Source organism: Heliangelus exortis, chromosome 5 (assembly GCF_036169615.1).
Source record: "Heliangelus exortis chromosome 5, bHelExo1.hap1, whole genome shotgun sequence".
Taxonomy (NCBI): domain Eukaryota; kingdom Metazoa; phylum Chordata; class Aves; order Apodiformes; family Trochilidae; genus Heliangelus; species Heliangelus exortis.
The window spans coordinates 3524201-3535676 of NC_092426.1; the positions used below are offsets into that span (position 1 = coordinate 3524201).

Consider the following 11476-nt stretch of genomic DNA (forward strand, 5'->3'; position numbering starts at 1 on the left):
AGCCTCAATCCTCTTAACCCCCATACCTTATAAAAAAAGAAGAGGAATTCAGAAGGAAGGCAACTGCCACTCTTAAATCCCCTGGGCACCCAAATCTTGTATGATCACAACAGTTCTGGGCTCTTCCAGCTTAGAAAAAGAACAATTATGAGAAAAAAGGATCAGCACAAAGCTACAAGGACTTCCAAGAGGTGAGAGTCCTCTGCTCTGACAGGTGACATGGGGGTCTCCTAATCATGTCCAGCACAAAGAAAGTGAAAAGGGGAACATTTTCAATATGCCTTAAAAATAAGAACTTGGTTGCACCAAATGAAGTTCAGCAGAACTTTTAAAGAAGGGGATTTTTAAAAACTCAGAAATTCCATTGCAGACCTCACTGTCTGAGGGTATTTTACACCCCAGGCTATCCAAGTGCTCAAAAAGCAACTGAGTCAATGGAAGAAAAGCTTTTCAAGGGCTGTTTAAGGGCCAGACCTCTGGCTCAGGACATCCTCAGGACAATCAGGACCTTTCCAAAGACATTCTCCCCCTGTTCAGGCAGAGCTGTTCAATACCTGCCCTGCTCATACTCATTCATTGCCCAAGACCAGGATACCAGAGGATTAAGATTTCAGGTTGAAGCTCCTGTGCCTGTCAATGCATCTGACACCCCAGAGACCCAAAGTGAACAAAAAACACTTCACTAGAACTGGGAAACTTCATTATTCTCCAGCACAGGTAAATGGAAAAGATTCCTAATTATTACTTCTAAATGAAGCAGCAGCTGCAGTAACAATTTACAGTGCAGTATTCTCAGTTTAGCTGAAACACTTTCCCCTGCCCCATCTGTTTACCTGATCCATGAAAAATGGAGAAAAAAAGCAGGAAATCAGTTTGCCTTTTCCAGACATAATTGGATTCAGTGCTCTATTTCTAAAAGATAATGCAATTACCCACCATAAAACCAACAGATGAATACAGCAAGGATCTGTTCAATTTCAAAACAAAACAAGGCACCGGGTAAAAGTGTTTCTGTATTTGAGATTTTTTTGTTTTATTGTTTATTGCACTAAGGAACAGCAGGGCAGTTTCACAATCTCACTTTCTGCTTTGGAAAGGTCTGTAGTATCACTCTGAAAGAGTATTTTCATCACTGGGCTTGAACGTTGTAGTTTCATTTGTTAATAAGACAGCACGGACATTAAAAAAAAAAACAACATAAAAAAAAATCATCATTTAAATTCACTCCTTTGTGGACAATTCAACTTCTATCACAATGACACACACTTGAGATTAAAGCAAGGTGAAAATACACAAGTCTCTGCCCCATGCACACAGCAGGGAAAAGATGAACCAGATAGAAAAAAAAAATGAAAATACCGTATTAAAAAAAAAATAGAACTGCTCTTTTTGCAATTGTGTCCATGAATCATCTCTTAAGACCAACGTCACCTACAGGTAAACCACATGGCACTTCAGCTCCTGCCATGCCCTTGGCAGCTACAGCTGGGCTGTGGTGAGAGGGATACATGAGTCCACACGAGGTGCTACAAAGCCCAGCCTAGAGCAGACCCCTAGAACTACAGCTACTCAGTGACCAACACCTACTGGAAGATGACAGCTGTTCCTTATGCTGTGCAAAGTCAAAACTTTCCATAATCCTGTGATCTTTTACATTAGCTTACATGTAATTCTTTAATTTCAGTGTCCCAGTAAAATATAAGAAAACAGTCTTTCCACAAGTATAAAATGTGGAAATTATTTTTTTAAAAAGAGGGGGGCTCGTCGTTTCCTAACGCGAATGTGACCATCGGGTTCCGGATTGAATCTTGGAAAGAGGTTCTCCTTGTAAAGAATCCATGATCTGAGGCTTTTGCATGCACTTAACTGGAGCAAAGCTTGCAGAATTGTCTTCTTAAGAGCTCACCAGGACATAAATCATGCTGGAAAATAGAATAAAAATGTTAAGCTTCACCGTTTTGATTGCTGTTACACATCTAATTAGATGGTTGTGTTCTGAGGAACAGATCTGTGGAAGGTGCATGGACTGACTGAAGATTTCACACACACCTGAAGGGCATTATAAAGCATGACAGGAACTGCTGCAACACCAGTTCTTTACTCTAAAAACATCACTGTTCCAGTAATATTTGCAATATATTTATAATAATATATTTTCCAGAAAATACTGTGGGTGGATTATTATCTTTTGCTTAAAAGAAGAACAGGTTGGAGCTTCCAGGTCTTCAAATTAGCAATTCCAACCAAATTAAGACTTGTGCTTTAAAACAGAACAAATTAAGTTTGTGGAATCCTTTTCAGGAAAGGTGGGACTATATAAATATATACATTGCTATGTACAACATTTCTCTTTTGCATTGAGCCCACGATTTCAGACTGAAAAATCAGAGGGGAAACGGAGGGGAAAAAAACTTACCCATATAGGTAGTAAAAAAATGATAGAAGGTAGAATGCTAATTTGCACCATCCTTCTTTCTGGCAATAGGCTAAAATATCTGCATTCATGATGGTTGTAGGATCATATAGCCCAGGGCCACTCATCACAGGTCTACTCATGTACCTGCAAGTGATGCACAGTTCAGTTTTGGGGTGATGTTGGTGGGAAACATCGGTTCCTGCCCCCCACCCCACAGGTAATACCAGAACTGAGATGTGGGATCACAGCCCTCACAGTGGGGCCTGTCAAATTGTCTGTTCCAGACTAAAAAAGAACTCTCACAGGTGCTGCCATGACAGCTTAGCTGGGCCTGAAACCCCAATGAACTCCTGTGCACCAAACAGAATTGGACAAATTAATAAATAAATGAAAAAATGGGATTCTGCACGGCTGGAAAAGTTGGGGAAGAGACCAGCACATAACCCTGTGTAACCCACAGCCTCTGGGCATGCACACAACACGCTGGCTGCCCTGCTGCAGCTCTCACAGCTCAATACAGAACGATCCTGAAACTGGTTTTAACACCAGGCACTGGCAGCAGGAGCAGTGCCCCTCCTCCATTAAGTACATCCTTTATATATCCTAGGTTAACACTCTTGATTTCACTACCATATGCTCACGGTGCCAGTAATGCCCTGGGTTTTTTAAGAGTTTTCTTTTTCCAGCTCGAAGATTGCTTTCCTGTCCACAGATATTATTTTAAATTATTATTTTTAAATAACAAAGCAAAATTTTAAATAATACTTAAAAAATGGCTCCATGGCTGTCACAGTCTTTACTCGAGTTTGCCTGGTGCCAAAATTCTTCAAGTGTCCTACACTGAGAAGTTCCCTTTCAACAGTAAATTCAGAGCTACAGGAGAAGACAATCTTTGCTGCTCAGTGATGACCTCTTCCTCTTCCCCATCACACCAGGACCAGCACCCACACAGCCCTGCAGTGACAGCTGCTCTGCTGGGTCACCTTCCAGCCCCACCAGCACAGGGAGAGGTGGAGCCCACCCCTTGGTGCCATTTCTGCTGCCACTCCTCACCCTGTGCACCTCTGCCCCATCAGCTACCTCCAGCACACCCACAGCCTGGGGCTGGCATGAGAGAATAAAATAATAATAATAAAAAAAAAAAAAGTGGCAGAGAAAGCAAAGGGATGGCTCTTATTTTACAGCCATGACATCAACTTTCTCAGCATCACCTCAGAAAGCATCTTTAGTTGCCAAAGACACGGGACACTGAAGAAGAAGAATGAGTGACAATTAAGATGAGCACAGAGACACCAGACTCATCAATATTACCTCCAAATATGATAAGCCAACAAAGGCATATTGAGACCCAGTGTCAGCCACTCTGCTGCACAGAGAAACATAACACAGAAGAATGCATGGATGAGGTACTCTGGAAGTACAAGCTGGAAAAGAAAAAGATGAGTTAGAAGTTTTGATTATTGGAAGCAAAAATGTGTGGTGTTTTATTTATTTTGGAGGTAAGCTATTGTTTCAAAAAACATTACTAGAAACAACACTAACAAGAACAAGACTGCAGCAAGTGAAAGCAGCAACCAGCAGTACCTTGCTGTTTTCACGTTGATATTCATAAACCAAGAAGAAAAATTTATAAAAGTAAATGCTCAGATGGCTATTTATTTTTTTTATTGCTTCTATTAAACTCGAGTGCACTGCTAACAGATTCCACACATTATACACAACCTTCAGAACAAGAGAGATCACTGAGATATTTCTGCTCATGCACTGGAGAAATATCAGTAGGACACATGCTCCATTGAACAGTTTGTAGGCAAAAAAGATGTTTTGTGTTTTCCTATTTTACAGCTTTGCTTTGTTATTAACACGTTACACAATTTTTCACACTCTTGCCAAAATACTCCAGGCAGAGCTTTACCAGGAGGGGCAGGGCAGCAGCCAGCTCTGTGTGTCCTTCACAAGTGCCCCATATTCATGCTTTAGAGCACCATGCTTTCCAGCAGAAGCCCCAGAGTTAATCAATTTACTATGAAATCACATGAAGCATGAAATGCCAGGTAATATCTGTGTTATTAACAGCAGTAACAGGTTAAATGCATGCAAAGAGCCACCAAAATCTCACACCCACTCCAAGAGTACAAAGATCACCTTCAAGTGACATCATTTACTCCTTTAGCACACGATTCAGAAAGAAACAAATCAGAAATAAATCTCTAAGCTTTTCAGCTCACCACTCAGAACCACTGAAACATCTCCTCATGCAAAACACTCCAGTTCTACCTGAGTAGAATGTGCACACACACCTGACAGATTCTGCCCCTCTCCTCTGCTGTGACAGATCTGAGGGATGACAACACTGAGGTTTCAGTGGTTTGTACTTTTTTTTTTTTTTCCTTTTTTCTAGAATCAGAGTTTTCTTTTAGACCCCCAAAGTCACAGAATCGTTGGACTTGGAGGGACCTCTGGAGATCATCAGTCCAAACCCCCTGCCAAAGCAGGACTGCCTGGAGCATATTCCCCAGGATTGTATCCAGAGGGCTTGGAAAGTCTCCAGAGGAGGAGATTCCACAGCCTCCCTGGACAGCCAGAGCTCTGTCACCCTCACAGTAAGTTTTTTCCTCATGTTTAGGTGGAATTTCCTGTGTTCCAACTTGTGCCCTTTGCCCCTTGTCCTGTCCCTGGGCACTACTGAAGAGTGGCTCCATCCTCTGACACCCACAGATATTTACAGACACTGATAAGGTCTCCTCATCTCCAAGCTAAACAGTTCCAGCTTCTCAACCTTTCCTCCTAAAAAAGATGCTCCACTCCCCCAACCATCTTTGTTTCCCTCTGCTGGGCTCTCTCCACCAGTTCCCTGTCTCTCTTGAACTGGGGAGCCCGGAGTTGGACACAGTATTCCAGCTGTGGGCAGAATGGGGGGGGACCACAATGACCCCCCTCCAGCTAGCCACACTCTTACACCCCAGAACACCCTTTGCCTTCTCAGCCATGAGGGCACAATGCTGGCTGCTGGTTAAATTGTTGTCTACTGGGACTCCAAGATCCTTCTCCTCAAGGCTGCTCTCCAGCAGGTCAGACACTGACCTGTCCTGGTGCTTCAGGCTGTTCCTCCCCAGGTGCAGGACCCTAAACTTGCCCTCATCAGGTTCCTCTCTGCCCAACTCTCCAGGTCACACTGGATGGCAGCACAACCCTCTGGTGTTCCAGCCCCTCCTCTCAGTGTGTATCATCAGCCAAGGTGCTGAGGACACTCTGTCCCCTTTGTCCAGGTCACCAGTGAACATCTTGAACAAGACCAAGAGTGCTGACCCCTGGGGACACTGCTGCTTCCAGGCCTCCACTGATCACCCCCCCTGAGCTCTCTCACTCCCCCAGCTCTCCATCCACCTCCCTGTCCACTCATCTAACCCACACTTCCAGAGTTTCTTAATGAAAATGTCACAAGAGACAGAGACAAAAGCCTTGCTGAAGTCAAGGGTGATAACATCCCTTGCTCTGCCTTTATCTAACCAGACAGCACAGAAGGCAACCAAGTTGCCTTTCTTGGTGAATCCATGTTCACCACTCCCACAAAATATATTCCTAGAAATCTAAATGCTACCAACCAACAGATATTCTCACTACCTACTTTGTTACAACAGTCTGCTTCTCTAAATTAACAACATATATTAAAAAAAAAGCAAACTTGCATCAACAACAACAAAAATAAGCTGTCATACATGGAATGTTTCAAACCAATAGTTCTGTCCAGATCCTTCTTTGTATACTTACCATTAACAACTTGGTAATTATTTATAGAATTAGAAGAAGAACCACCCTATCCAAAGCACAATGGGTTTGGCAGCCTGCTGGAACAGATTTACAGGCTCTGACAACCTGTAGTTTGTTTAAACACACCTCTCAAAACACATTTTCCTATATCTTGTTTGTTACACCCTACTCCCACACCAAAATACCTGCCTGTCTCTAACCTACCACACTTTATCCTCCCGGGCTGACTAAAGGAAAAATGAACCACTTCATTTTCTACCCTGATACTTAGCAGAGAAGTGAGGGAGGGAGAATCTTGTAGCTAAGAAGAGGCACTGCTATAATGGGAGCAGAGAAGAAAAGGCATCAACCATGTACTAAGCAGTTACTATTTTGGGCTCAAATCCTACCAGAATTTGTGATTTTTTTTTTTTTTTTTTGTACAGGAAAACAACTCTTCAGTGTGTCTGTGCAGCACCATTTATCAGATCCCCTCAAGAGTCTGGCCCTTAACTTCACTTTTAATCTGCTTTCACAGGAACAGCAAGCACGAGGTGATTAATTATTATCAATTCACAAAGCTATCATATAAATAAACACTACATGCACGTGGGTTAACAGGAGGTTAAGGTCAGAGTTCAACATGCGCATCACAACACCCCAAAGGTTGTGACAAGGTCATAATGCACAAATGTCATGAGAATTTGCCCTTCCCATACTGCAGCAGAAATGACTGTAGGACAAACCAAGCAAGGGAAACTGTTAGATGCACAGCAGGACACCTCCCTCCCCAAGGTGCAAACCTCTGCCTGTCACCTCTGCTCCTCACCCTCCTACCATTCTCAAGCTCTAACACTTGCTGCAAATTTATGTCACGTCTAACACGCACTGCCCCCCATCCCCATTCTGTCAGTTTGGGTTTTTTTTGCAAAATTTACTGAATTCTCCAAAACACAATAAATTTGCAGTCCAGGCACGTGTTCTACCTCAGCCTGGGCACCCCAAGCCGAAGGAAAAACCGTGAGAAACACACCAAAAAATCCTGTTATATCAAACTATTGCTCTTCAACAAGCACCCCTTTTATTACTGGCCTGTTACAAGTAAATAGTTTGTCTCTTTCACAGAGCAAGGAGTGTCGGAGTTGCATCCAAGAGGGGACACCAAGATACACCCCCTGAACCTGGAACATACAACAAAGTAGTAAGATAATGCCTAACACTTTATGCTCACCTAAATCCTCAAGCAAGATCAGAATTTATTTGGTCAGCACTTAAAAAACCAGCTGGTCTCCTGTCATCTCAGAGCTCAGTAACTCTTGCTTGCAAAATACTATTTATTTCTCTCTAAAGTTACTCCAGGTAGTAGAGAGGACATGTGGAACAGGCATGTAACAGTTTTCCCCACTTCACTGGGTAAGCAAGCAGAATTGTTTTGCAGGAAATATGGAAACCCATGAAGTTGTTACCAACCCCAGCAAACAAATAATGAGCAGATGAACAGGCACACTCAACAAAACAGCTTAATAGTATTACAAATGTTCCTAACAAAATGAAAGGGAAGTGGCATTAAAAACATTAAACTGAAAAGCAGTACACACCTTCATTGCAATTTTGACTCTTTTAATCTTTTTGACCTTTTCAACTGTCTTTGTGCCGAAAATGTAGAAAGCAGATTGAAAAAATGTTAGTATGACAGCTGACAAGATCACCAGCAGATTAATAACAGTCAGAATATTCAAGTTGAAAGCAAAGAATCAGACAAATGATTTTTCCTAGCCCTTCTACTGAACAGCCAGGTTTTGTCCACCCAGATGCAATTCCATTGCCTAATTTGGGTATAACAAGATAACATCAAAACCAAGCTATTTACGTACATTTATTAAAAAAAAAATGTTCAGCATGCAACTTACAGGGTTGAGTGTGTTACATTGGTCTATGGGATTCTTATAATCCGTTTTCAGTTCATCAAATGCTATAATCTAGGAAAAAAAAAAAAAAAAATAGTTGTGATTCTTCAGTCGAGCAGCAACAATTTATTTTATCCATTAAAAGATACAGTGCCACAATTTCTCCTGAGTACATTCAAAAGTCATAACCCCACAGGTAAGACACATCTGCAATAAAAGGTTATACAAATACTTCAGGCATTTGCAAACCTCTGCCCACACTCTGCTTTTTTACCTCCCCACCAGCAACAAATTCCCAACATCTTTTTCAGCAGTTTTTAACTCAGCTCGGTGAGCAGAGACACCTTTAAGTGACTCTTTTGTTGTCAGCAGGAACCTGAGGATGGGTTTGCTAATGAAGAAAAACAGTGACCTTAGAAGCAGCCAAATGTTTTGTCTCATTACTCTTAGAATAAATGCTGATGTCCAAAAGGTGCATCTCTTAAAAGGAACATACAAAAAAACTGCTTTTTAATACCATAAAAATCAAAGATGCAGCATGAAACACAGACAAAAAGCCACACCTACATATATCATACCAAACATTCAAAAAGTCTGAAAACAGACCAACTTATTATCAGGATGAGATTCATTTCTATTCATATCAGCCCCAATATGCTCAGAGGATGGGGCTGATATTACAACAGAGCAGTTTTTGCTAAGGGTAACTACAAAGCCTGAAACAGAGCCAAGAACAACACCCTCTGCAGTCCTCTCCCAGAGCAGTATCTCCCAGCTGATCCAGGGCAGGGTCCTGGCTCTCCCTGTGGCAGGTTCAAGAGAGAAAACTCTCAAAGACAGAACAAAAGAGAAGAAATCTCAAAGATGAAATCTTAATTTAATGCATGAAAAAAATGGCACACTTTAACTCATTATTTCTGTCAAAGAAGCAGCCAAAGCAACTCCAGACTAAAACACTTGCAACCTCTGTTTCAAAATCCTTGCACTCATTCCAAACACCCCTCCGTGCACGGCTGTATTTTCCATCAGCATTTGAGAACCCATTTCCTTCACAGACAAACACTTCCCAGATTTCCACCTCAAGATGAAGGGGGGGCACCAACTGTGCTGCCTCAGCTCCCACCGCAGCCGCCTCGGAGATGCCTCTGGGCACCCCACAGCCACCGGGCAGGGAGGAGAAGCCCTCCAGAAGCCTCCAGGCTGGGAAGAGAAGCCCTCCAGGACCCTCCGGGCAGGGAGAAGCCCTCCAGGACCCTCCGGGCTGTGAGGAGAAGCCCTCCGGGAGCCTCCGGGCTGTGAGGAGAAGCCCTCCGGGAGCCTCAGGGCTGGGAAGAGAAGCCCTCCAGGAGCCTCCGGGCTGTGAGGAGAAGCCCTCCAGGAGCCTCCGGGCTGTGAGGAGAAGCCCTCCAGGAGCCTCCGGGCTGGGAGGAGAAGCCCTCCAGGAGCCTCCGGGCTGGGAAGAGAAGCCCTCCAGGAGCCTCCGGGCTGGGAGGAGAAGCCCTCCAGGAGCCTCCGGGCTGGGAGGAGAAGCCCTCCAGGAGCCTCCGGGCTGGGAAGAGAAGCCCTCCAGGAGCCTCCGGGCTGGGAGGAGAAGCCCTCCAGGAGCCTCCGGGCTGGGAAGAGAAGCCCTCCAGGAGCCTCCGGGCTGGGAGGAGATCTTTGGAAGCCTCCCGAAAGGAGGAGGAGATCTCCGGGAGCCTCCAGCCCCCTTCTCCCGGTGGGTTTCTCACAGGGACTCCCCCCGCCCGCCGCCCTTCGCGGTTTCACAGCCGGTTCCAAGGCGGCCGTGCCGCCTCCTCCGTGCTACCGGAGTTGTCCCGGGGGCGGTGATCGGTTTGGGAACCGCCCCGGTACCCACACAAAGAGCGGGCATGGAGCCCTTCCAGGCACCGGCCCGCTGTCCTCCGCGGGAGAGAGGGACCGGGGAGCGGGAAGACCGGGAAGGAAGGGCGGCTCCTGAGGGAAGGGCCGCACCGGCAGCACCCGGGTGATGGACACGGAACCAACCGCCCCTCAGGCGGCGGCGGAGGATGTGGAGAAGGAGGATGAGCAGGAGGAGGAAGGGGAAGAGCCCAAGAGCCCCGCACTCACATGCCAGATGGCGAAGAAGATGAGCGCGGCGGTGAGGAGCAGCGCCAGCATGTAGCAGAAGGCGGCGAAGGTGAAGGCCATGGCGGCGGGGCCCGGGGAGCCGCGGCGGGGCGGGAGCGGAGCGGGGGCTGCCGGGAGCGAGCCCTTCACCCCCGGAACCGCCGCCAGAGCGCTCCCTGCCGGGGGCCGCCGGAACGGCGAGAGCTTCCCCAGAGGTGAGGGAAGGGGTGGTTTCCATCCCAGGAAACGCCGGGATCCGTGAGGGAATGTATACACCTGGAGGGCCAACTCTTTCGGGAGCAGGAGTAGATTTGGAAGTGGAGTCCTGGGTGAAAATGTGGGAAGCAGTCGCGCAATCATAATAAATCGTTCAATCGTTTTGAACTTAAACGTTTGAACTTTGAACTTAACGTTTGAACTTAAAAAATTATCCAGTTCCAACCCCCTGCCATGGTCAGGGACACCTCCCACCAGCCCAGGCTGCTCCAAGCCCCATCCAACCTGGGCTGAGACACTGCCAGGGATGGGGCAGCCACAGCTTCTCTGGGAAACCTGGCACAGGGGCTCAGCACCCTCACAACAAACTATTTCTCCCTCACATCTCATCTCTCTTCCATCTGGAAACCCTTCCCCCTGATCCCATCCCTCCCTGCCCTTGTCCCCAGTCCCTCCCCAGCTTTCCTGGAGCCCCTTCAGGCACTGGAAGGTGCTCTAAGGTCTCCCCATTGCAGCTTCTCTTCTCCAGCCTCAACACCCCCAACTCTCTCAGCCTGGCTCCAGAGCAGAGCTGCTCCAGCCCTCCCAGCAGCTCCAGGGCCTCCTCTGGACTCACTCCAACACCTCCATCTCCTTCTGGCCTTGGGGACCCCAGAACTGGACCCAGCACTGCAGGGGGGTCTGAACAGAGTGGAACAGAATCCCCTCCCTGGCCCTGCAGCTCGCCCAGTTTGCCTTTCAGGTTTCCCAGCACACAGCACCAGCTCACTCTGAACTTCTCACCAACCAACCCCCCAGGGCAGTGTTGTTTTGGGAGGGATTGCCTGGTGAGAATGAGAATGGCTGGAGAAAAGGGAGATGGCAAATTTCTCTTAGGAAGAAATGGCACAGAAGTGTGTGCTGGGTGTGCCCTGGGGAAGGGGGTAACAAGTTTACATCACCCCAAATTGATAAAACAAACAAATAAATAAATAAAATCGCCAGTAAGAAAACAAATACTTGAAGAATTGGACAAGAGTATCAGATTTTCATTTCACAAGGTCAAATAAAAGTCATTTCAGTTTCAAGCAATGATACCTTTAAATAAAGTCTGGGT

The 11476-nt window shown here is 46.0% G+C and overlaps 1 protein-coding gene across 1 annotated transcript; it reads right to left on the reverse strand.

Moving 5' to 3' along the window:
- Window positions 1-1008: 1008 nt before the first annotated feature.
- CNIH1 (cornichon family member 1) lies at window positions 1009-10325 on the reverse strand. Its single transcript, XM_071745189.1, has 5 exons — window positions 10165-10325; window positions 8077-8145; window positions 3728-3840; window positions 2417-2560; window positions 1009-1922 (listed from the first exon to the last, which is right to left on the reverse strand). Exons 1-5 carry the CDS (start codon window positions 10243-10245, stop codon window positions 1895-1897), a joined length of 435 nt encoding a protein of 144 aa, XP_071601290.1. The 5' UTR covers window positions 10246-10325; the 3' UTR covers window positions 1009-1894.
- Window positions 10326-11476: the final 1151 nt, after the last annotated feature.